At 54.5% G+C, this 25,650-nt stretch overlaps 1 protein-coding gene across 7 annotated transcripts in view; it reads right to left on the reverse strand.

The window, feature by feature from the left end:
• The window catches only part of SCAPER (S-phase cyclin A associated protein in the ER), a 219,358-nt gene that overhangs the window by 78,369 nt on the left and 115,339 nt on the right, over positions 1-25,650 (reverse strand). For all 7 annotated transcript variants that reach the window (XM_076075118.1, XM_076075117.1, XM_076075115.1 and 4 more), the window contains 2 exons: positions 8,197-8,262; positions 7,703-7,829 (listed from right to left, as the gene is read on the reverse strand). In XM_076075118.1, coding sequence (XP_075931233.1) covers positions 7,703-7,829; positions 8,197-8,262 — 193 coding nt within the window. The remainder of the gene's footprint in view (positions 1-7,702; positions 7,830-8,196; positions 8,263-25,650) is intronic.

Raw genomic sequence — 25,650 nt, forward strand, 5'->3', positions numbered from 1 at the left:
TCTTACAATCAAACCGCATTCAATCGCAATCATCACCGAATACAATTTTTTTGTTTCTCCTTAATAAGGCTTCAAAAACCCTTGGGGGGTGTGGCCCAGGAGACATAAACTAAGGTGTGTAGCCACAAGAGAAGACCCGTGAAAATATAGACTCTACCCTTCCACAGGAATGTAGAATTTCCACGCGCTGCCCAGCACAATCGCTTGAACACGGGGGTCACTCAAAGAGACGGAGCCGCGCCCACACGGAAATGCCGTGCTCGCTGCTCAAGCGACACCTCAAGCAGTGAGCAGTGGTGTCAAGCACGTGACCCACTCCACGCTGTTGGGCAAAGTGGGCTTGGGCAAAGTGGGCTTGGGCAAAGCGTGGTGGCCGATGGACGATGCAGCGAGACTGACCGCGGCGAGACAAGGCAATGAGGGGGGGGGGGAGAGGCGACGGTGTGGGCAGGCCTTCATCCCGGCAGTGGATAGATCAAAGCTGATGATGATGACGGTAGTAGTGGGTAATTAATGCGATGATGATGGGAGGATCAGCGGTCACGTTGACGATGACAACGATGACAACGATGACGTGACCGTGACGATCGCGTGATCGGGATTACGGCAATGATGACCGATGAGATTTGGAAAGGTTTTGGATTCTTGGTGCTATTTTTCCAGATTGTTTTGTTTTAGATTTAAGCCCTGAGTACGTAATAATTAGCTAAAATATTTTAGGGGAGGCGGGGACTGGAAGGTAAGTGATGATGAGAGAAACGATACACGATGACCCAAAAGTTATTTTTTTCTTTTAAACCCCACACAATAACTTCTCTCTTTTACAACGTCGTTAACATTCCGACTCATTTTACAATAACTTATAATATCGTTTTACGGTTGCTAACGGCTCTCATTATGTTATTTTTAATATCCCTCCCCTTGCAGCTTCCTCCAGCAGTGGAGTTTTTCAACGGGGGGGGCGCCCGTCGTGGGGTTAACGAGGCTGCCCCAGCCGCCCCCGCCCACCCAGCCGCCCCCCCAGTCGCCGCCTCCAGCCACCCCCACCAGACGCAACCCCCCATAACCGCCACCCCAGCCCCCCCAAGTTTGCCCGCTCCTCATCCTCCACCCACCCACCCACCAGCCGCCACCCCGAGCTGCCCCTACCAGCCGCCCCCCCCCAACCGCCCTTGTTTGAAGCGGAGATAACTGCAGGGTTAAAGTCAGCGGAGCGACCCGCAGTAAAAAATCATCAGCGCCCAACCGGAACTAAAGCTACACTTCTCGCTCTTCCTGCTGGGAGGGAACTGCCGATGTCTCTGCTGATAACGAGCAATGCGCGCACGCGCACGCACGCGCACGCACGCACGCGCATGCACGCGCATGCACGCGCACGCACGCACACGCACGCACACGCACGTAGGCGGATACACACGCAGGCGGATACACACGCACACGTGCAAACACACGCGGGCGTGCATACACATGCATGGCCGCGGGCACACACACACACACGCAGTATGCGGGCGTATGCACGCATATACTCGCAGTCACACGTGCGTGCATATGCGCGTGCATACGCACACATGTGCAAAGACACGTGTGGACGGTGAAGATGATGATGACAGTGATGATGATGAGGAGGTGATGTATGGATCGGTGTGTGTGTGGGTCTGCCAATTGTGCCCAGCCGCTTTTTCGAACTTGTGTGGTGATCGAGTATCAGAAGTTAATTTCGCAAGTTAAGCCCACCGAGCTAAAAAGCTCTTTTTCCGAGGGCGACTCGCCCGGCAGACGGCATCGATCGACGCGCTTGACGATGTGACGACGACGGTGAGAACGATGAGGAGGCGGACGCGTGCGTGGTGCACGCACGTCTCTCCGTTGGGTTATCTTGGCCGGCGGAGGCACGGCGGGGAACCGATTGGCGCGCATGACGACGATGACGACGACGATGAGGCGATGCAACGGGTTGCGCGTGAATCTGTCCGCTCGCCCGTCCTCTCGTCGAGCGGAGGCGTGGGGATTGATGGCACCAGAGGGCCGGGAGAGGAGCGGGCTTTGGGCTCCATTAGCCGGAGTCTCCGAGGCAGCATCGCCATCACCATCGTTTACATTATTCATGCAACGGCTTTCATCAGCCGTGCAAGCCTCTCCTAGGCTTTTAACGCGGGCGGACGGGCTGCAGCGCATTTTATATAAATAAATACACGCTCGTGGGCACGCTGACACACGGGCTGCACGCACGCACGCCCGTACACGCGCCCTCAAAGACACACGTGTGTGCTCGCTCGCATTACGAACACACATATGGTCCTTGAGACATTCGTGGAAGGCGCCTTGCAAATAAATGTCAATTATTATAATTTTACACGCACGTGCCCACTCACACACTCCCATAAAAAGGTATACACGCGCACACCCTGAAAGACAAAGAACCCCCGTATAGCCTTAATATACTATTGAGGCAAGTGCCGTTATCTAGCACCTTTGAAGGCCGGCACGGCACACGAGGGGGTGGGTGGCCAGCACCACGCCCGGCCGCCTTTGCCTCCCCAGTGGCGATGTTTACATATCACACCAGGTACTCATTTGAGGCCGAGTCGACCTCGGGCAGGCCCAGGACTGGCGCAGATAAACGCCACTGGTGTTGGCCATGAGGGGGAATGGAACTCGGGTCACGAGATTTGTAGCGCAGTGCACAAACTGCTCGACTACTCGGAAAGACGACACAAAGACACTCGCTTGCATACATGCTCGTACCCGTCCACACGTTAAACACACATATGCAGACTATGAAACATACATGCATGTATACACGTGCTCACTCATGTACACATTGCACACGCATTTATATACACGCACATATACACACTGATACAAGCTCGCATCTTCACATAAGCACGTACACTCCAATCGGCACACACACTTTACACACATACACCATCACACAAACAATGCCCCACACAGACATTCATATGCGAACTCTCACATAACATACACACAATGTGACCTACACATTCCCACGTACAAGCAGATAGTCACATATACACATACTTTCACATGCATACACATGCATGCATGCAGACACATTAACAATCACACACATTCTCACAAGTACACACACACACTCCCATAAACACAAACCCTCACATACACACACTCTCGCGCACACGCATATAAAGGCAAACATATAATAAACAAAAGACAAACATCCCCATATAGCCCTGAACCGACTGCTGGGGCAAGTGCTGTTATAGTGAGCACCTAGGCTGGCACGATGCGCACGAGAGGGCGGGTGCCCGGACGCCTTTGTGTTTACAAAGCACACCAGAGTCGACCCACGGGAGGTCCAGGAGCGGTTCAAATTTCCACTGTCACTGCTATTACCCGCGAGCGGGAAACGGACTCGGGACGCCGTCTTCGAAGCGCGGTGCGCGAACCGCTGTCCCACGACTCCCGTGCGGTGTGCGAACCGTTCTTCTCCAGCTGGAACACGCGCGCGAACACGCACGTGAACACGCGCGCAAACACGCACGTGAACACGCGCGCGAACACGCACGTGAACACGCGCGCGAACCCAGCAAAAAACTGCACACAGCGGACTCGTGTAGCTACGTCTGTGTACGGCCGCATCTCAAGAGGCTGCACAGACACAGCAGCAGGCGTCATTTGTTTCGTAGGTAAGAGGAGGCGAGTCATGGACCAAGACGACAAGGAAGATCTTGAGCCTGGACTTGAACGGGCGTAGGGGGTCGACAGCACGGGTGGCTGGGGGGGGGAGGAGAAAGTTCCAGACTACGGGGGCAGCAGAGGAGAATGCGGGACCTCCCACCGAGCGAAGGCTGACCGGGGGCTTTGACAGAAGGCCTCTTGGTTGCGCGTAGGGGAGTAGAGGGAGATGAGATGGTGGAGAGGTAGGAGGAGGGCGCGTGGAGGGGAGTCGAGTGAGATGAGACGGGAGGTGGAGGCGATTCCACGGAGGAGCATAGAGACGTTGAGTACGATATTTAAACTGACCACGAATTACAAAACGCGCGCGCAAAAACACTTTGCAGCTACATCGATGCCGCGCGGGCACCCACGCAAACGCGCGCTGCGTGGCTCGGCAAGCCTCCTGCCGCAGAGCGAGCGGCGGCGGGCAGCGCCGGCAGGGTGCGGGTGGGCGGCAGAGGTGATGGGGTGGGAGGAGGTGGTGGTGGTGGGCGGGGGAGAGATGGAGGGGAGAAGGGTTGAGGACAGAGTTCAGGCCTCAATCCCGTGGCCCTGTGACCACCCAGGCACACAGGCAGGCAGGCAGCCAGGTAGGCAGGCAGGCAGGCAAGGCAGCAACCCTCCTGCTGTATATTTATTCAGCGCCGCCCCGGGGCCGCCCTCCCCCAGAACCCACCGCGACCCCCAGGATCCGTCCCGGCTCGAGATGGGGCGCTCGTTTGTCTCACGTCCATTGTGCAAACTTCAAACAGAACGGAGCCGAGGCGCGGGCTGGGTGACGGCAAGGTCGGGGGGAGGAGGGGGGGCAGCAGCGAATCTCCCTCGGCCCCCTCCACCCCCCCCCGCCCCACACTACCGCCCACTGCTTCGTACCGCGCGTGCATACGGAGGGGGAAACCAACCTGGCTGTGCAGTGGCGGTAACTACGTGGACGGTGGGCGTCGGCCGCTGGTGTTGCTCACGGAATTAGCCGCAAAATTCAACGAGCACCGACGGACCCACGACCACTCATTGGGGACCGCAGCGCACGGAGGAGGACCACACACACAGCAACTGGGTAGATAAAGTGGATAAAAGATTTACTGAGTTCACTGATTGGCTTACTCGATAATGAGGGGCAAGGGGGGGGGGGAATTGCGTGCTGCTCAACGCTAACATTTAACAACGATACGTTTTTGACTTGCTTCAGTCGACGAGACTCGGAGAGGATGACTCGATGAAATCCACAAACTAAAATTCCACAAGTTATCTTCGTCTAGACTAAGACCAGGACTAAATATAAAGCATGCTGGCCACATCCCCGCTGGTTTTGGCTCAAGCCTCGCGCATCAGCCCCTGGCAACCTCCCCCAAACGCAAAACCACCGGCCCTGGAGACCGGGGGAGGGAGGAGGAGGGAGGAGGAGGAGGAGGGAGGAGGAGGAGGGGATGGTCTCTGCTTTGCATCACGGCGGAGACAGGCGGCGATTAAACCACAGACCGGCGGTGGCTCGCTCGAGCGGGCCGCCCCGATGACGCGCTCGCGCGCGTGAAGACGCGTGGGCACGTCTCACGTGGAGATGGAGCGCTGCGTGCCTCGTCCGTCCCCCCACGCCCCTCACCCAACACCCCCCACCCCCCACCGCATGTGCATGCCTCGAGCTGCAAGGCTGCTTGGTGTATCCATTAGATGTTATTGCATGTTGCCAATTAAACACCGCCCCCCCCCCCCGCAACCACCACCACCCCCCTGTGTGCGCGTGTTTACACATTTACTTGAGCGTGACCCGATATTCGCCTGAGTGCAGCGCCGTCATCATTTTGAGCACCTTGCAAAAATGTTTCTTTGGGCGGCGATCTGGAGGTCGCCGGTCCGATTCCGTCTCCTGGCCGCGGCGGTTGAAACAACGGGTGTGTGTAGGGGGAGCATTTTTACAAATTGCCTGGCGCCACCCATTTGTTCAACGCGGCAGTATAGATGGGCACACGCCACTGTCGATCGGTAGGCAAGTGGCTGGCGGTGGGGTAAAGTGTGGGTGGGCTCCCACCTCTCCCGTGGAAGAGTAGGCCAAATAACCTCTGGAAGGGCTCTCCAGAGCGAGAGCAAGTACATGCAGGGATGCAACCTTGGGGTGGGGGGGACTAGCTTCCGTCACGTGAACGTGGAATTTCCACCGCTGGCTCAAGACCGCCAGTGGAGATGATGAGCAACTCTCCCCCACACACAGGCGCTTCGATTATATGTGACACGATTTGTCCCTGGGTAGTAAGTGTTATTTTGTTATTGCTTATGCCTAAAAAGTACAGAAAATGGATATTATGCCCCCCAAAAGTTGCTTTTGTGACCAGGACTTTATGTGAAGGAATATAACACAAATGCACACCACGTTTTCTCATTGAAAAGAGGTAAATTTCAAAATATCACTGGCCTGGTCACAAAAGCAAAGTTTGTGGGGAATAATAGCCATTTTCTGTACTTTTGAGGCATAAGCAATTAGGAAATAACACTTACTGCCGAGGAACCAAATTTTGTATTGTTACACAGTGGATTATTTCACGTCGCTCAATATCCACTTCAGACCTCACAAGGTTCGTGGATGACACTGGCCCATCCACAATGGACCACCCAGTAGCGCTGGCTCAACTGTCCACACCCCGCTGATGAGACACAGTAAAGTCGAAGCCGGTACAGGGTTTGCCACATTTAAGCGGAGGGATGCATCGTCCTCATCTTCATCACCGGAATGCATTCATGCGGGAGGACCTGCTGGTCGATGATTTAATCGTTTGAGTGATGATGCAGCCACCTTGCTGTGCCTGTTTATTTGACGAGTGGCCGTGCGCATTTGTGGTCTTTGCATTTGAGCGGAGAGCGGTGGAGACACCGGTTAGGGCACTGCGCTTATGAACCCAGACGCCTGCGTTCAATTCCCAGCCGCGGCTAACATCAGTGACAAGCGATACCTGAACCGGTTTTGGCCCCCGCCCGCCCCCCCCCCCCGTTCGTCGATTCGCCCAAAATTAGTACCCGGTGTACTGGGGAGACGAAAAGCGGCCATGCAAGTCTTAATAGGTGCTCTCAAACAGAACTTGCCCCAAGTCTACATGGCCCCCACAGGCATTTTTGTGTTTGTCTCTCTCACGTGCGCTCGCCCACATAAATGTGTACGCGTGCGTGCGTGCGTGCGCTCGTTCCAATAAACTCCCTTCGGGAATCCCTTTAACGACTTCTCCCTGCCTAAGTGGAGCAGTATATCTGCTTTGTGTTACCAGTGCTCAAGTTTTACTGCGGAATCACCACCACCTCCACCTTCGCACAGCGCCGCCGGCCCGAACTACCAAAACCAAACGCACCAAACCGACGCGCCGAGGGACAAGCCAACGAACTGACGACGGAAGGAGGATCGTCCCGCACCCGTGGCGTTGCCCATCACTCCCCGCCACCGCGTTTCACCGCGCCGCGTTACCGCCCCGCCGAGGTGGCACGCCCAGCCGTGGCTCGTCGATCGTCTCGATAAAAGCGGCAATTTGCACGTGCATACGTCCTGCGTGTCTGCACGTGTGCACCTGTAATGGAATGAGACTGTGTATAATTGTGCAGTGTGTAAACATTGGCACTGCGGAGACAAAGGCGGTCGTGCATGGGGCTGGCCACCCCGCCCCCCCACTCATCGGTCTGCTGCGTTGGCCTTTATAAGTACTTTTCACTGCAATAGTTAAAACAGTCCGATAAAGGTTATCTGTACGTGCGTGTATCTGTGTGTGTGTGTGTGTGCATAAAGTTTGCTGACGTGGCCACTGCAGTACAAGCTAAACTGCAATGCATGATGGGCTTCAAAACATTCCGGCACAGCTGAGTCTGGATGCGCGTTTCCAACGACGGTGAGGAGCAGCGACCCTGGGGGGAGCGGCGACGCCGGGGGGAGCGGCGACGCCGGGGGGAGCGGCGACGCAGTGACGCGGGGGAGCGGCGACGCAGTGACGCGGGGGAGCGGCGACGCAGTGACGCGGGGGAGCAACCTCCTCACCTGCTTCTCCATAATGCGCATGAGCTCGCCGAGGGCCCTGTCGAGCGCCAGCACCTTGTTGTTGGGCCACGGGCCGCTCTCGTGGCTCTGCAGCTGCTTATTGATGTCCTTCACCAGACGTTGGAGCCTGGAGTGCGGCAAGAGACGCGGTCACGCGCACGCACACTCCATCGCCCACCCGGTGTGGGGTGCAGGCTCCGTCGACAACTGCCGGGCTGCGACGTTCGCCGAGTCTCGGGGATTTCGTGCGGTCGTTGCGTGCGGGCCAAGCCAACGGCGCACAGGGCGAGCGAGGTTACCCGGATCGAGAAATTCACCCGTTGTGTGCACTCCACGCTTTAAGACTTGACTAGAACTCCACAAGCCTGTCGTTGTTGACGAGGCTCGGCTACGAGTTGCGATAACACAACGCCGGCTACGTTAACACAGCCGCGCGGGCGCGCTTGCTCACTCGCTGCGTGCGTAAACGATGTGTTTCTCCGTCGCGTGCTTACTTGGCTTTGTAGGCCGACTCCGGCACTTGAACCTTTCCATCCAGAGAGGCCTCGAATTCCTTGGCCCTGCCCGACAAAGAAATAAGATCAATCCAGGTCAAGAAGCCATGGTGCACAGATATTTTGATGCCACCATCACCACCACCGCAGCTCATTGCCACCAACGCTCTCTACCCCCTCGGGCCAGATCCCGCGGCTGCTGCTGCACAGGAGACACGCTGACGACCTCCAAGAGCTGACCTGGCGGTCTGCCAGCACCTGCTCTGCTCCCCAGCCTCATCTCGCTCGCCGGGCCCTCCTCCACCACCGCGCCTAACGTCTGCCACCCAGCGTAATATCCCGTCGGGGTGGGACCGGTGTGGAACCGCGTAACTACGTCGGCAACACCCTCCCTGCCGCGCGCGTGCACACACATACACAGATCCCCTGTACAGTATTATGACTGTCAGGGCAATGGCTGTTAGCGAGGACCTTTTTAACAAGGTGGTGGTGTGGCCAACATGACTCCTGGCCGCCTTCGCCTCCCCAGGTAAGACGGTGAGTTGACTTTAAGGAAGGCCCAAGAAAAGTTCTGATGCGAGTCGCCACTGATGTAAGCCGTGGGCTGCGAATCTCACTCAAGGCTCAGAGTTCGCGCAGCGTGTTATTGTAAACCACCGCACCACAGCTCGCCAACGTATAAAGAGAAATATTCCCCGTATATCTTACACAGACGTTTGGGGCAAGTGCTGTTAAGTGAGCACCGCACCCGCTTAACTCTCTTCTCTTCCAAAGCTGTTTCCACAACAGAAACCGCGGAGAGACCAACGGCAAAAAAGCGGTCACAGCCACCCCCCTCCCTGTCCACCGAGAACGTCGCGATTCGGCCGCGACGACGCTCGCTCGGCGGGAGGTCCCTCGGTCTTCCGTGCCGTTTGCACGCACCATCCCGGAACGGCGCGTTCCAAGCCGTCAACTTCACTCGATACCAGACGCGATAATTTTCATTACAAGACCGGCGGACGAAATTGAGAATTGCTGAACAGGCATTTTGGTGCTCTTTGGCACCCAAAATTGTGGCACAGCTTACAAGGAAAATGTTATCGATGCTCCTGACAGTTTAAAACTCAAGACGTACTATTTTCAGATGGCGTATGAATAATTGAAATGAAGAGGACAAAAAAAATAAGAGAAGACGTCCAGCACGTTTTAGCTTGTAATTTGGATAATCCTCGTTTGTCGTGTAATTCGCGATGTTTTTGAACACTGCTCACTTGGTCTGCGGTCGTTTCTGTACAGGCCCCAATGTGCGGGCGGCACAAAGATGCACCGCATGGGGAGGCGCGACGTAAAAAAAACCAATGGCGATGATGACGAACCCCCTTCCCCCCCAGCCGGCTGTGCTGTCGACTCTCTGCCCCTGTTCCGAGTCCAAGCTCAAAACTTTGCTTTTTTTTTTTACCCCGGTGATGACCGACCGACCGACTGACCGCCCCTCACGCGCCTACAAAATAAACAAGCGTACAGCAGTGGCTCTTCCACTTCAGGGCGCGCTCGGAGAGGCCAGACAAAAGAGTGTCCTCTCGACGCGCTGTGCACGATGGCCGCCGCCCCCGAACGGCACCCATCGCAAACGTACATTCTGTTCCGGGGCCGCGGTGTTTACTATCGACGAACGCGTCCAGAGCTGTTGCCACCCGCGATAGGCCGATACTCGGGCATGAATTACCGAAATGACGGCGCCGTTAAACATCTCACCTCCACGCCCGCCGCCCGCTGTGGTCGGTCAGGCCTCAACATTTTGTTCCTCTTCCATTGTTATTACGTTGCCCAGGGATCTTCGGAAACTATTTATAGGCATTGCGATAAGAGGCTAACGGCTCTGTAAATTCTCCCACGTTCCGTTTCGCCTCCCCTCCTTGAATTGAAAGAACGATCGAGGGCGTCATTCTGCGAAGGAGGTATTTAAAGTTTCCCGTGCAAACATTCAAGCAAATGCTGCGTGGGTTTTTCGGCAAAATTGGATCCGACAACTGAACCCCGCTTAGTCCTCGACCAAGTGGATAGCCCGGGGTGGATGCCGATGATAGAAATACATCCAAGCGTGTGACATATATACGGCGGTCCCTCGGTTAACGATATTAATTTGAAGCAGGAAAACCCATCTTTAATTGAAATTATCGTAAATCCAATTATAGGAAATGCATGTTAAAGGCTTAATTGGTTCCAAGACGATCGGAAGTTGACCTTTTTCACCCTAAAAACATAGCTTTTAACATTTAAACATGCAATTTTAATAAATAAACGTTATAAGAACATATTAATGCATTAATATTAATAGAAACACAAATAAAGAATACATAGAGCATAACATAAAAACTAAGAAGATGAATGGCTTAAAGGGTTGATAGAGAAGTTGTGGTGGGAGAAACATTTTTTTTGGAAGAAGCGCCTCCTTCCATTAGAACCTCTGGATGTTCAGAGGTGGTGGAGGTTGAGGGGTCAAAAAAAGGCATCGCTGATTGGCTGAGGTCTGCTGCAAAATCAACGTTAGCAGCGCTCCGATTGGCCGAAATTGGCGGGTCCGTGTGATATCATAAACATATCGTTGATCGAAAATGCATCGTTAGTAGAAGCAATGGGACCCTATGGGAGGCAGATCGTTAATCGAAATATCGTTCATCTTTGGCATCGTACACCGAAGGAGGGACCACTGCATATATACGGTATGTTCGCAGGCAGTAATTGGCTAATTAACTTCAACTGGCAGGCGCCTTGATCAGGAGGTTGTGGATTTGTGAAGGCGCGTACCTCTGTGTGGTGGTTGTCCTACGAAGAGACTCGCACCCTGCCACAGGAATGTAGAATTCCCACTGTGGGCTCAGGCCCGCAAACAGGAGGTAACCACCGCTTCAATGCTCACCTGAGCAACAAAATCTCACTGACGAACGAACTTTGACCTTCAACACGCGACTGGGGGGGGGAGGGGGGAACCCCAGGGCGGCCACGCGCTCGATGGTTCGGTGGAGATGAGATGTGCGACGAGCCAAAAAAACGAGTTCGCGGGACCGCCCGTCACGGGCCAACCGTGTTTGGCTTTCAGGGTGTGTGGGGGGGGGGGGCATTGAAATCGGGGTGAAACGAGATTGTCGCAACCGCTCATAAACCCAGGCATGTGTCCCCACGACTTCTGTGAGCATTTAAAAAATAAATAAAACGAGCCAATAAATCAATCCTCGACGGGATTTAGGGCCTTTAATCGTGCGTCCTCAGAAGTGTGCCGACTTGACTGCCTCCTCTCTTCAGCCAAACCTCGCCGCATTTACTGCTCGGCCCGCCTCGGCAACGGCGGCGGGTGGATGGCGGCGTCTGCTGCCGACGATTCGGCAAAACGCCCCCGAGCGGTCTGCGCACCTAACCAGCTATCGCTGTCAGCGGCATTAATCATAATAACGAATCGTTTCCGATTGGATGGGATGGCGCCACACGTGTCTCCCCCGCCGAGTGCCCTTGTGATCCCGCGATCCAGGACGTTATGCGAATAAGAGCTTCGAGCCACAAGGCGTGTCCGGGGATTTAACCCCCGCAAATCTGCAGTTGTACAAAGGACGGCGTCCGCTCGCCCTCTCGCTCACCCGCCCGCCCACCCGCTCGCCCGCCCGCCTGCTCGCTCGCCCGCCCGCTCGCTCGCCCGCTCGGGCCGTTCAACGAATTCAGATGCAGATTTCCAGACACTTCAAAACACGTGGGTAATCGCTTGTGTAAGCGGATTTTTACCAGAGTCCTTACTAAACCAACCAATTAGGACTACCTCTTCTTTTGAATAGCTGATGATAGATGCAGAGCAGCAACTACAATTTCACATTACCGGTGGTCAAGCCAGATAATCGCGTCAGGACCAGCCGAGTGTATCGCTGCGATGTCTCCTTCATATTTGTGGATCGGGATTGCGTCGTTATACACTGTATGGTCTGTTCTGAATGACCAAAGTCGCACACTGCCATGGTTTGTGCAGTGGATGCGATTTAGTGTGGACCATGAGCTTCGTGGAAGGTCAAACGCAGGGATCTTTTGCGTTTGGTCTTTCACTGGACTGCTGTTCAGACACAAACAACTTGTCCGTCATTTTCAATAAGAGGAGAAACGCTCATAACATATCAGTGTCAGACGCAGATGAACTAGATGAACCGACTTTTTTTTTTAATCCACGCTGGGCGGCGATGTTGCATTCAGTTTTGCGTGTCAAGCCGCTGGATTATTCCGTAGAAGGGCCACGCCTATTCTTACGATGCCTTTGGAACTTTTGACGGTGAGGTTGCCTTCACCTTTGACCTTCTCCCGGGTACAAGGGACACTGCGTGAAGACGCGACAGACTGGCATCGCTCGTTAATCCAGGCGTCAAGTCGTGGGCAGTGACATCTACTCGCCCCGGGGCATCGCGCCTGGCCAGGCACTCTGGGCCTCCTGTACGAGGGCTCTCTAGCAGTCGCGCAAGTCTTCGCAGGGCTGCACCGTTAACTTTGATCCCTCTTACTTCATCAAGTGATTCCAATCAATTCCCGCAGTTCACATCGGTCGATTGTTAAAATGGCCATGCCTTCAGGAAATCTGACATGGTTAATCATTTCTCCAATTACAGCTACGCCTTTATTTATGCGGAACCAATATTCACCTTCCAATGTAGTTGTGAATAACGCTGGGGAAAGCGTGTCTCCTCCTGCGATTCTCCCTCCAGGCTGAATGCTAGTATTGGTTTTACCTACAGGCTTCCACATCGGTTTCTTTTGGGTTAGATCATCGTTTCAACTCCCGACGATGCTGGATGTAAGTTCCAAAGAAACGTCTTCGCACAAAAACAGTGAGCATTTTTTCCTTGCTTTTCAACATTCATCCTCCTCCTCTCCCGGTGTTTCTGATACATAAAATCAATTGGCATATTTTCCCACAACGTCACATCTCGATTGGATGGGCTCTGTCATCAGGTGGTGGAGGGTTAACGCTAAATATTGACATTATACCCACACACTCCAACCCAAAATAAACCAATTATTAACCTCCAAATATGACTTTGTAATTGAGTACCAAACCCAGCATGGTCGTTACTGGTCCAGTGCTTGTGTTGAATCAATCCCGCTGAAATGATGTACTCCAAGAAGGCCGTGAGGCTGATGGGATGTGTAAAAAAATTTTTTTTCTAATATTAAGGCGGAGGAAATAATACGCGAAGGAGGCACATTGGGTGCCGAGTTATTTTGCTATGAGACAAGAGCCCCTTGGTTGTTTTTGGGTTGCGTCTTCGACTGGTTTGTTGGGGGCGAGGTCACTTTGCGGCGGGCGAGTGCCTCCTGCAATAGTCAGCAGTCCAGCTTTAGCGAGCCGCGCTTTCGCCGCATGTCGTTTCAAGAGCATTCTGGTTTTAGGGGGGGGGGGAACAAAAAAATATCGACCGTCTGACCGAGCGACCGACAAAGGTGACTTAAAAACCCAGTGAGCAGCATGGTTAAGTAAAAAAAAAACTCAGAACATCTGAAGAAAAACATGATAAATGCTGTGGACTGTGCATGGCGGCTTGTTTGAAAGGACCTGGAGCCATTTCATAAACCAAATGTCTCTCGGCGAACATGATCATTTTTCTTTCCTTGGCCTTTTTCGAAAGTTTTTTTTTCGTTCTCCTCCCCCCCCCCGTCTTTCTCTCTTTCAGTCGTCCTCCTTTAAGAAGAAAAAAACCCTCCCCCCCCCTCGTTTTCTCCGTCACTCAGCAGGACGATCTCTGGGCGACAGACGCTCGGTCGCGTCGCGCGTCGCTGTTTTGGCAACGGATCGCGCGGCGCGAGAACTGGAGCTCTTTGTGTGTTTTTTTTGTGCTCTCTCCCTCCACCGCCGAGGAACACACTGCTCGTGTTGTTCGCGCTCTCGTGCGACATCGCCGACGACGCGGAAGACACATTCCGCTCGCTCGCCCGGGGCAAGCGCCAAGGTGACGTCACCTTGGCGCTTGTACCAGGCTAGGTGCACTTGGAGGCCGCGTGAAGTGTCGAAGGAATCGCTCGCAGGAGATGGCGGAAAAGATGCTGATGGGTTGTAATAATAATAATAAGGCCTAAATATTTATCCAGCAAAGATTCAAAGAGTCTTAGGAAACATTTTCAGGATGGTCCTGCTGCTTTGCGATGCTTGGCGACGACGATTTTGGGGATGTGGGAGGAAAACGCTGGAGAATCCGGAGACATTTCTGCTCTTGACCTTTCGCCACGCACTGCTGCGGGCCCCTTGGCGAATCTGCTCGGTCGTTGCGATCGCGAACGGCACGCCGTTACTCAACGTTCCCCGCCGCTGCGCGAAAACTCGCTCAGAAGTGGACGAAGCAGTCGCAGGGCGACGGGACTAAGCCGCGCGATATCGAGAGCGATCCGGTCGATAACCTCAACGCTCGGGGGGCGTGGCCAACCCGATTGGCAATCGCCACGTAGACGACCGCAGCAGCGCGAGCCCGGTGGGAAAAGTGGAAGGACGGTCGACGGGCGGAGAGGCAGCGGGGGGGCCCCGCGCTTCCCACCGACGTGGTCCTTTTTTCCTCGGTTCCCAGGGCAGGATTGGCAGCGGCGGCGTTTAGGCCAAGCGACGGTGACACGACCGCAGGGCTGGATGATGAATAGCGGTCGTGCGCTAATGTTTGTGTTACCGAGCCACTAAAAATAAGCCCGTAGGAACTGACAATTTCTGAACTGTGTGTGGAAAAACAAATTGAACATACGCGTGTGTCATTTTCACCACCATCAGCCACGATCTACACACAGCTGGATGAAGGCCTACGCGCAAGCCGTCACCATCTCCGAGTCTCGTGATGCAACAATCCGTCCGGCTCCCGCAGACGGGCAGATTTCATCACGCAAGTCACAGAAAACGTGAACATCGGTGCCAATTCACCCCTCCCATCCCCGACCCCCCACTCCACCGCCCCCCTTTCCGTTTTGCGGCACACAGCCAACTCCGAAACGTCACTCCGTCGCTCGGGTTACCACGACAGCGGTAATTTAGCGAGTGCCAACATACGCGTGGCATCCTAGCCGGGGCCCTGAAAAGCCCACCACCAACACCGCCACCACTGCCACAGCCGCCACCACCACCACCACCGTCACCGCCACCACTGCCGCCACCACCACCACTGCCACTGCCGTGCTTGACTATCTCCCCGCGCCGCCCCTCATCCTCCGTCTTCCATCACCGCCGCCGCCCACCTTTCTCCAAGCAGCAGCGCCACACCGCCCCCATCGCCCCCCCAAAGCCTTGACTGAAGATGAGCGATAGTCGCTGATAAGGGGCAGCACAGACGGAGCATTGTGTCGTGGTGCAGCTCGCGTTCGAGATGCGTTTCACATCGGTGAGGATGAGGAGAAACTTGAAATTGGGTTGAACAAAAGAGGCATGAGAATGTAGTGTTTTATTTCCAGACTGTAACCATACGGGGCGAGTCTGACTGTAGGGCGACCATAGGTGAATTCTCCACGAAGTGGTACCAATTTTAGGCACCTAGGAAGGATGATGGGTTGAGTGAACCCCCAACCAGGATTTGAACTCTCACCTTTCCATTTGGGAACCTCTTGCTGTATCGCTGAGCAACCTGGCCGGTTCCGTGTGGGACTCTTTAAAATAAGGACACTAGTTATTACCAGCTATATCCTTATAACGAAATAGATGGGCAGATTAAATAATCATAAAAAATTTAAACACGCACAGTATTCGCTCACTCGACTCGAGGGCCGCGAGGAACCACAGACTCACGGGAAAGACAGCCACATGGTGAGCCGGTGGGACCAACAATTGCCCAAGCTCCACAGTCCTCCATATATTAAGTTGTTTTCAGCCAAATTTCGATTTAAAGCTTTCGTGACTGCAGGGATTCATCTTCTTGGTTCTTTCGGTAAAGTCACGTAGAAGGGAAATAATAAAATAAGAAAAATACAACACAATAAAATATTTTATTATGTTTTCAGCCAATTAATGAGTGTTTATACATGCGGGAGGGAACTGGAGCACCCGCAGAAAGCTAACATACGCGAGGGGGCAACACTCTATCCCAAAGATGGAACGACCCGGGTCGCCATGCCCTGGTGAGCCAGGGTATGGCTTTCCTCGACCGCTTACAGGACGGGGAGTTTCACAACATGATGTGTGATTCACCAATCCCTTCGCCTCCACAGCACGGGATGCAGGCCATGCGGATAGCCACCACCACCACCACCACCGCCGCCGCCACCACCCGGCTATAAACGCCGAAGACAACTATACACAAACACACAGAGATTGCAACCCGGGGGGGGGGGGGGTGACTGAGAAGACACTCGTACACACACAGACAAGACTAACATCGTGTGTGTCTCGGCCATGCACACGGACAGTTAGAACTAACCCAATAACGCATGACCTGAGTGATGCTCTGTAAAGGGCTAGAGGACTGAACTTTGCAGGTCAAGTCTCTGTGATTACAACAGGGGAGAAAAAAAAAAGTACATGACATTTGGGCCTTCAAAAGTTTGGGGCGGGATTTAAGTCTGGTAACAAGCACTTAAGAAACGTATGCACCTCGGTTGCCAGAACATGCTCCCTGGACAGAAGCTCCCTTCGCTCTGCTGTGCGGATATGGAAACGGCGTCCCTGAACGCAATTGTCGGCACGAGATCACTGGTTCTGCCGAGCTCACACACGGGACATCTCCTAGCTTCACCACGCGCCTTGTAGGGACCGAGTCCTTGAGCTGCAGCGAACCGATGACTACCCCGATTAGATGTCCTAATATCTTATACTGTTGTTCACAATTGCACCCAATAAAAATAGAAACATAAATAAGGAAATTCACCGGCGAATCGAGTAAGGTGTCGCCTGCGGGACTGGGCATTTAACGTGGACGCAGCCCATTGGCAGTTACTCAAAGACAAAGATTCCCCTTTTGAACCTACGACGGCCAACATGGCACAGGAGGGGGTTGGAGTGGCGAGCACCATGCTCGACCGCATTTGTCTCCCCAGTGCTGTGTATGTTGCCGTGTATGTTCACACACTGCACAAGGTGCTCGTTTATGGCCGAGTCGACCTAAGGGGGAGGGGGCCAGGATCGGTTTACACATTCGCCACCGTTACTGGTCGCGAGCGGGAATAATACTCGGGCCGCCGGGTTCGTAGCGCAGAACGCCAACCCACTGAGCCATCGCCCCCCACACTCGCACGCACACAGAGATGGCCCAAGCAGTGGGATAAAGGGAAGGTCCTCAGTGGCAGTGGTGCGGTGGGAACGCTGCATTGGCTGGGCGGAGCCGCCCCGTCTGCCGCGGGCCCCGGGGTTTACGGACGGCCGAGCGACCCTTGACCCTGAACCCTGACCCCCTCCCCATCTATCCTCACTGGCAGGTGCAGGTGGTGGAGTGGGGAGGCGGGGGGAGGGGTGGGTTGTGGGGGGAGGGGGGCTGACCAGTGGTCGGGGGAGAAGGCCGGCATCCGCGCTAAACTATTTCCCAAGAAAGGCGACGGAAGTTTCATATAATTCCCACGGGATTGACGAAACACTTTCAAGAGCGAATGCCTCTGGCTTTGTATGGATTTGTACGGATTTGGGGTGAGAGGTCGGACGAGAGGAAGCCTCCACAACTCAAGGCGCAAGCTGCGGCCGTAGGTGCTGCGGTGCTTTGGCTGCGTCGCGTCCCAGGCGGCCCCTGACAAGAGGAGGCCGAAGCGGAGCACTGGATCAAAGAACGCGCGGACGTTTGGATGCATTTTCGAAATTGACGGTTCAGATAATTAAGTGGGGCCTGGGCAGGACGTGTCGCCAGAAGGGACGATTCGCCAGTGGTCAAGACCAACGTCGGAGAGACGGAGCGATAAACTCAGCTCGAGTGCCGGTGTCTGTACGGTTTGTTGCATCGCGGGAACCGCGAGAGATGGCGACGGCTCGGGTAGGCCTTCGTCCGCCAGTGGACAGATCGCGAATTGATGGTGATGACGATGACATCGACGGGAGTACGGACAGACACGCTTCCCATCGTTGTTGTGACGCCTAAAGGCGAGGGTCTGGAACTGAACGAAGTGTTGCTTGCAATTGATTGCATGCAACTAGAATGGCTTATACGTAGACGTCTCTGCAATCGGAGACGTACGCGCGCACGCGCACGCGCACACGCACGTACATACACGTGACAGACCGCTCAGGTGTGACGGTGCCTGTAGGGCAGCCGAGCAAGCGGGATCGCTCGCGGAAGGGGGAGGAATGCGGGGGAACCGTGAGAGGCGCCGTGACGTGGCGATACCGGAGACACACACCGTACTATGCAAGGTTCACGATGATCGTGCCGCCTGCTTTGAAAGATATCCTTTCGTCGGGATTATCACGGCTCATACAATTATTATTTCATATTTAATTTCTTACCAATATATGGAATAGCAAAAACGTGAAGCGATGATCTAAAGTTCTATCCGGGGCAACTGACGGCACAGTGGTTTGTACGTTGTAATAATTTTCGTAGTTTGTTTAATTATGTAACTATTTTATCGCATAACTGACCGCACGTGTGATAAGCAACACAGATTGTAACGATTAGAAAATATTTGCCGGGCTGAAGTTGAATGAACTGCAGTGGAAGAACCTGTACACAAAATTTGTTTGTTATGGGGGTTCAGAAAAGTACAAAGAATGACTAGTTAAAATGGTCAAATACCAATTCAACAAATAATTCTGCATCAGGTGCTCTTCAAGACGAAAAAACTTGTATCCAAAGTGTGCTTATCGTTGGCCGTTGATCTACAAAAACAAATAAAATAAAATCCCCAAACAAATCGGAGGCCCCCTGAGCAGACGAGCTTGGCGACTTGCGCCGGAGATCCTGAAAACGTCGCCCGCTCCGACCGCAGGGACCTTTGCATCACGCACCGCCGCACACGCCGACGTGCGCATCGCCCCCGCTCTCTCCTGCTGCCCCCCCCCCATCCCGGAAACTCCTTAACCCCCCCCTTACCCCCCCAAACCCCCCCCCACCCACCCCGCGACATTCATCACTCAAGGTCACGTCGAGAAAATGAAATTAAGCGTGGCACACCGCGCTCCCACCGCCGTAGCTCTTGGATTTTTAAGGCGCACTCAGGTTATTAAGACGATGCAGTTGTGCATCTCCTGTTATCTCCGACGTCGCACGAGTTTTGGCGGGGGGGGGGGGCACGAGAGGGGGGGGGGGTAGCTAATAACGGTACCGATGATGATGATGATGATCATACAAATTTCAAGCTAAGGTAAACGTCGCTGGAGGCAGCTGCAGCGCTCATCACTCCCAGCAAGTCTCGAGACTCAGGGAGGAGGATCCTGCACAACTGGGATGGTCGGGGCAATTTCATGACCGCGTGCCTTTGATGATGGGAGGAAACCGGAGCGCCCGGAGAAAACCCGCCGCCGTACGAGGGGAGACGCTCTGCACTGCCGTCGAAGCTCCACGCATGCAGCAGCCGGCAAAGCCCCCGGTGGTCATCCGTTCAAAGAGAAAAACGAGTCTCAAACGTACTGAGCTTCCGACATCCGACAAGGCAGGGTGCGAGCCTACCCACGTTAACATGACAGGTAAGGGTGCAGGACCCTGCAAATTGTTGCTTTCTCGCGCCACTGCTAGAGAACCCCTCCAGAGGGCATTCTCTTGGCCTAATCTTCCAAGCCGGTGAGTCGTCTCGTAAGAGGGCGAGAGTTCCTCCGCACGCTTTACCCCGGCCACGCGGGACCTGCCGATGGACTCGCCGCGCCGTGCCCGTGCACACGAACGGGGGGACAGAAGGCCGGGGGGGTGGTGGGCGGGGGGGGGGGGGGGTGGTGGGGGACAACTTAAGAAATTCGCCTCTCGATTCAATCGCAGCGCCGGGAGATGGAGTCGAGCGCGCCGACCCATCGCGTAACGAGCAAGCGAGTGGCCCCGGTGCTTTTAGGCCTTCGCTGAAAATAAATAACAAAAATACACCAGAAGGAATAAACAAAGATGCCTTGCAACTTGGGAAGAAGTGTAAAAAAAAATAAAGATCCCTAGCACCTTTAAATAAAGCAATTTGTTTAAACTGCACATTACATTACGTTTGGCAGCGCCGGTGATTTACGGGGGAGCGGACGGGGCCACGACTCAAAACCTGTTACGAAAAAAACCCCCCCAAAACAAACGGCGCGTGCTCCCCTCCCCGTCCCGTCGCCCCCTCCCCGGGGCGATCGATCCCGAGCGAGGAGACTGCTTTCATTATTAAATCGATAACCCCAGCATTCGGCGAAAAATAATTTACCGCCACCGAGTCGCCCCGAACGATCCCGGGGCCACGCAAGCGCAACCTCTATTCTGCTACCTCCGGCCCCCCCCCGCCCCTCCCTCGTCTGCCCTCTCACCTACCGCTATCACCCCCCCCCCCCCCCACTCCCAGCCACAACCGCCACCACTGCTACCGCCACCGCCACCACCATTCTGCTTTCACACAGATCCCTTAATGGAGCCAATTTCATTATTTTTCTCTCCCTCCCTCCGCCCCTCCCTTGTTGGTCGGTTGTTTTGTTTGGGGGGGGGGGGGGGGTGACAGCTAAGGCTGGTTTCAAACAACGACGCAATCGGCGCTGCGGCACAAACCCCCCCCCCCCCCCCCCCGAGATAATATGCATCGTGTGCCTGTCCCTCTGCACAAAGTGGCCCGTAATTAGGATGATTGAGGAGGAGGAGGAGGAAAAAAGGGAGGATGGAAGCGGAGAAGGTGGTAAAAGCCCGGGCCTGGTAAGGGGGACGTGGAAGCGGGTGGTGGTAGTGTCGGTGGTGGTGGCGGCAGTGTCGGTGGTCGGGGGGCGAACGCTCACAATTAACGGGCGCACGATGATGAGACAAATGCGGTCCTCGATGGCAGCACACCCGGCGTACCAACGTGCGTGAAGAAGAACGTTTTTGAATCCGTGTCAATGACCGTCTATGGCACACGTGCACCCCAATGGCAGTGGACATTGACAAGAGAAATGCAGCAAAACATTATAACTCACACCGAGATAGGGGAACACGTGGATGGGAGAACACCGCAAGTCTGAGACATCATATTGACCGTCACGAAAGTTTCCTTCTGACTATCATACAAAGAGCAAGAATTGGAATAGGTGACGCATCCTTTTCCTCCCTTGACGACGTAAATCCCCCGTCATAAAACATATCCTGAAGCAAAAAAGTCGGTGCTGTAGTACAGCCACATTTTTTAAACGTGACTTGTAACTTTTATCCTCACCCGTGTATCGATAGTTCAATGTGAATGTGCAAATTTATTCAGGGACAGGCCTGTGTTGTTGTCTTGGTGTTGTTCCCGTCTTGCTGCCTTGCCCAAGCTTGCATTGAGTGACAAACCGGCAGCAATGTATTTATGTATTTGTCGTGACTTAGGGTGCCTTTTCTATAGTTTGCACTCCAATCGTTTAACCTATGTATTGTTTGTTGTTGCAACTAGCTGATCCGCCCCCTTCACTGGTACATCTACGAAAGAAAAAGAGCTTCATAGCTCATTGGATTTCTCCTCCTGCAGTCTAAATAAAGATTCTGATTCTGAACGGCGCCTGGAGCGGGATGAGCCACGGCCAGACGGGACGAGCCACGTCCAGACGGGACGAGCCACGGCCAGACGGGACGAGCCACGGCTAGACAGGACGAGCCACGGCTAGACGGGGCGAGCCACGTTTAGACGGGACGAGCCATGGCCAGACGGGACGAGCCATGGTTATACGGGACGGGCCACGTCTAGACGGGGCAAGCCACGTCTAGACGGGACGAGCCACGTCTAGACGGGACGAGCCACGTCTAGACGGGACGAGCCACGTCTAGACGGGACGAGCCACGTCCAGACGAGACGAGCCACGTCTAGACGGGACGAGCCATGGCCAGACGGAACGAGCCACGTTTAGACGGGACGAGCCACGGCCAGACGGGACGAGCCACGGCCAGACGGGATGAGGCCCGCTGGGGCGAGACTCACGGCGGAGCGGCGACACTCCCATGAGGGACGCTCACCGCGGAGATGGAGCGACAAATTCGAGGGCGTCACGGTGGCAAGATGTTAACTACCTCGCCCGATATACAGGAGGTTGTGGGTTCGATCCCGAACTTACTGTATATTTGGAGATTTGTGGTGTCTGTCTCTCCCGTGTGGTTATAGAGTATTTGGCTAATGCAACAAAAATAATCCACGTGAAAAGCCACTAAGTTGAGCTAGCGTTTGTGGCCAGGTCCCTTCTTAAAAAGAGCTACATAGCTCGGTGGGCTTCACCAGAAAAAATTTGAATTGATTTCTCTTTTTTAATTCAAGATCACATGCAGGTGCTCGGTGCATCATTGCATCACTAGCCAGGAGAGAGATGGCAATAGCTGTGGGGAGGCTTTTATACAGCAGTGGATTGATCATGGACGGTGATGATGCTGGTGTGGTCAATTTCAAACAAAGGCTTCTGGGTAACATTATCCTGCCCTATTACAAGTCGCACTGGTTGACAGATTAATTCTCGTTTCTTTTAAGCGAATTACATTATTTGGAACAAACCTCCTGCGTTTTTAATTACTCATTAATCTTTAGTGCAATTTAATCGGAAGAAAACATTTTCATTTGTGCGTGGAGTGATAGACGCCCTCGCCCTGGCCTGCCTTCAACGCTATTCATGAGTCTAGCGTATTTTCACAGCTGTTTGGCCTTGTCCATAATTTACCTCTGCACCGCCCCCCCCCCCCCACCAACCCACCCACCCACTCAACCCCCACTCGTTCACCTCCCCACCACTTTAACTGCACCGGCGAGCGTTACCGTTCCGTCCGCTGGTGGCAATTTCCATGCGAAATTACCCCGTGCTCCGCGAGGCACGATACGAGCGGCAATTACGACGGTACCCGTAACGAGCGGGCCCAGAGAGAGGGGGCGCGTCGAAAATAAACAAATAAACGGCCGCTGTGACGAGCAACGACAGAAGGAGCCTTCGCAACCGTGCCCCTACGCAGCCGTGCCCCCGCCCGCAACCGTGCCCCTTCTGCAACCGTGCCCCCGCCCCCAATCTGCAACCGTGCCCTCGACGGACAGCGCCGGGGCAGGTCCAGCGTCGACCGCCGAGGCGTGCGGGGCGCGGCGACCCCCCGTCTGAGGGTACCGCACGCGACGCCTCTTCATTTGTTTTCACTGTTTACAAGGTAAGGGCGCAGCCCTGCAGTGTCTCGCTCGCGCCACTGCTGACAGAGGGCCCTCCGCTACAGGGTATGTTGGCCTCCTCTTCCACGTCTTGGTTAGACGTCTGAGAAGAGTTGACACGGTGCCGATGCTTTACGCCACCGCCGCCGCCACAACACACGATCCGACGAATGAACAGCTGTCGTGAACCCGCTCATATTGACAGATGAGCAGAAGCGGGCAGGCGCGAGAGGAGCTGAGAGACTCGCCGACCATTTCAACCGCCGCGCCAGGAGATCGGGGGGGCGGGCCGGCGACCTCTGGGGGTGCAAGTTCAACGCGCTGGACGCCGCCACCAACCACTGTGGCAGCGTCCGTTCAATTGCCATTTCACACAAAAAAATAATAGTCCGTGAACAATGCGGCGAATTCTGAGATGACGGCTGAGAGTCGCGTGCTGCGGATCGTGATGCGACGATGCTGGCGCTCAGATCGGTTGGGGGGAGGGGAGGGGTCAGTTTCGTGGCTGCAAAACCGCAGGGCTAATAATCCGTACGGAAATAAATAATCGAGCCCTCCGCTGCCGTACTTCGCCAGCTCGAGCGGCGATGATGCCAAAATGCGCAATCGCCCATCTTAGCGTCAAAATGATTGAAGTTTTCGGTTGAGGTTTGGCCAATTGCGCGAGATTACGGCGCGCGCACGCCCGTGTGTGCGCGGCAGACGCGACAACACGCGCGTGTGTGTACGTGTGTGTGCGCGTGTGTGTGTCTGCGTGTGTGCGTGTGCGCGCGTGTGTGCGCGCGTGTGTGTGCGTGTGTGTGTGCGTGTGTGCGTGCGTGTGTGCGCGCGTGTGTGTGTGTGCGTGTGTGCGTGTGTGTGTGCGTGTGTGTGTGCGTGTGTGTGTGCGTGTGTGCGTGCGTGTGTGCGTCCGCCGGGCGTGGTGCTGTCCACCCACCCACCTCGTGGGCCGTTGCGCCGGCCGTCATAGGCGCTCGCGAACAGCACTTGCCCTAACGGTCCGCTAAAAGGCTATAACGGGGCATCTTTGTCTTTTGCTCGCGTTCGCCCACTTCACGAAACACACACCGCTGGGGGCGGGGGGGTGGGGGGGTGGGGGGGTGGGGCGTGTGCCGTCGCACGAGGTTTAATCACAGAGGAGTGTGAGCGTGCACTCGCGCACGCAGACGTCAAAGATCCCCCGTGTAGCCTCAACAGACGTTTGGGGGCGAGTGCTGCTCACGAGTCACCTACCAAGGCCGCCACGGCACGCACGAGGGAGCGCAGCAGCGGTGGTGTTGCGGCCGGCGCGATGTGTGTGTGTTTTTTTTTAATGCAGAAGAAAAAGCCTCAATTGAGTCTCAAGGCCTATTTTCAGGAGGGTCCTGCGGCACGAGATGTAATGGCTGGCTCTTTGTTGAGAGGTGTGAATGAAAGCCCCGAGCATAAGAGGGGAATAACACCGGAATGCAGCAGAGACAGGTGAACAAACCCACTTACTTTGCTGCCGATTTGCAATGGACTTTGCGAGCTTCACAGCTGCATGTGTAGCGTTAGCGGGCAGTTCAATGTTGATTCCGCACCCCTCCCACCCCCCCCCCCTCCCCAATTTCTATTTGAAGAATGAAAACAAGCAGGCTTCTCACTTTTTGGTCTCAATGCTAAAAATGCACGAAAAAATATGAATCGTAAAAACAACAAATTGCCAACTTATCATGGGACCTTTTTGCCAGTATCAAAGTATGAAAAATAAGAGTTTTTTTTTTAAATCCTGTCTGGCAATAAAACAGGTGTTAAGATGTTCAAACACCAAACAGATGCCCATTGCTTCGAGTCAAGTCTTCATTAACCACACACCACTTGTGGTGAACATGTACACTTATTTGCAAATTACCAACTCCCATCACCCCCCCCCCCCCACATAAAAACAACAACATACATTAGAAAATTAATTTATCGCCCCGTAAAATATCCCCCCCACCCCCCCCCGACAGATTCGACCCCACCGCCCAAAAAAAAGAAAAATCAGCTAAACGGCGAGAAAATTTGCGCAAACGACCGCCACTGTGAAAACGGACACCACCCTAATGGACGGAAATGTTTAATTTGTGTTGAGCACACGGCGGGTGGTGCTGGGTGAGGAAGGGAGGGCTCAGCAGGAAGGGGGAAGGGGGGGGGGGGCTCGGTGAGGAAGGGGGGGGCTTTCGAGAGACGATTTTGTAAAACCCCCTCTTGTACGTCATTCATTTATCTAAAGTTTAATTTAAAAAAGTTTTTGTGTTGCTGTTGAGAAACTAATAA

The sequence above is a fragment of the Petromyzon marinus genome, chromosome 52 (assembly GCF_048934315.1).
Source record: "Petromyzon marinus isolate PM22_M1 ecotype Great Lakes invasive population chromosome 52, UKy_Petmar_22M1.pri1.0, whole genome shotgun sequence".
Taxonomy (NCBI): Eukaryota; Metazoa; Chordata; class Hyperoartia; order Petromyzontiformes; family Petromyzontidae; genus Petromyzon; species Petromyzon marinus.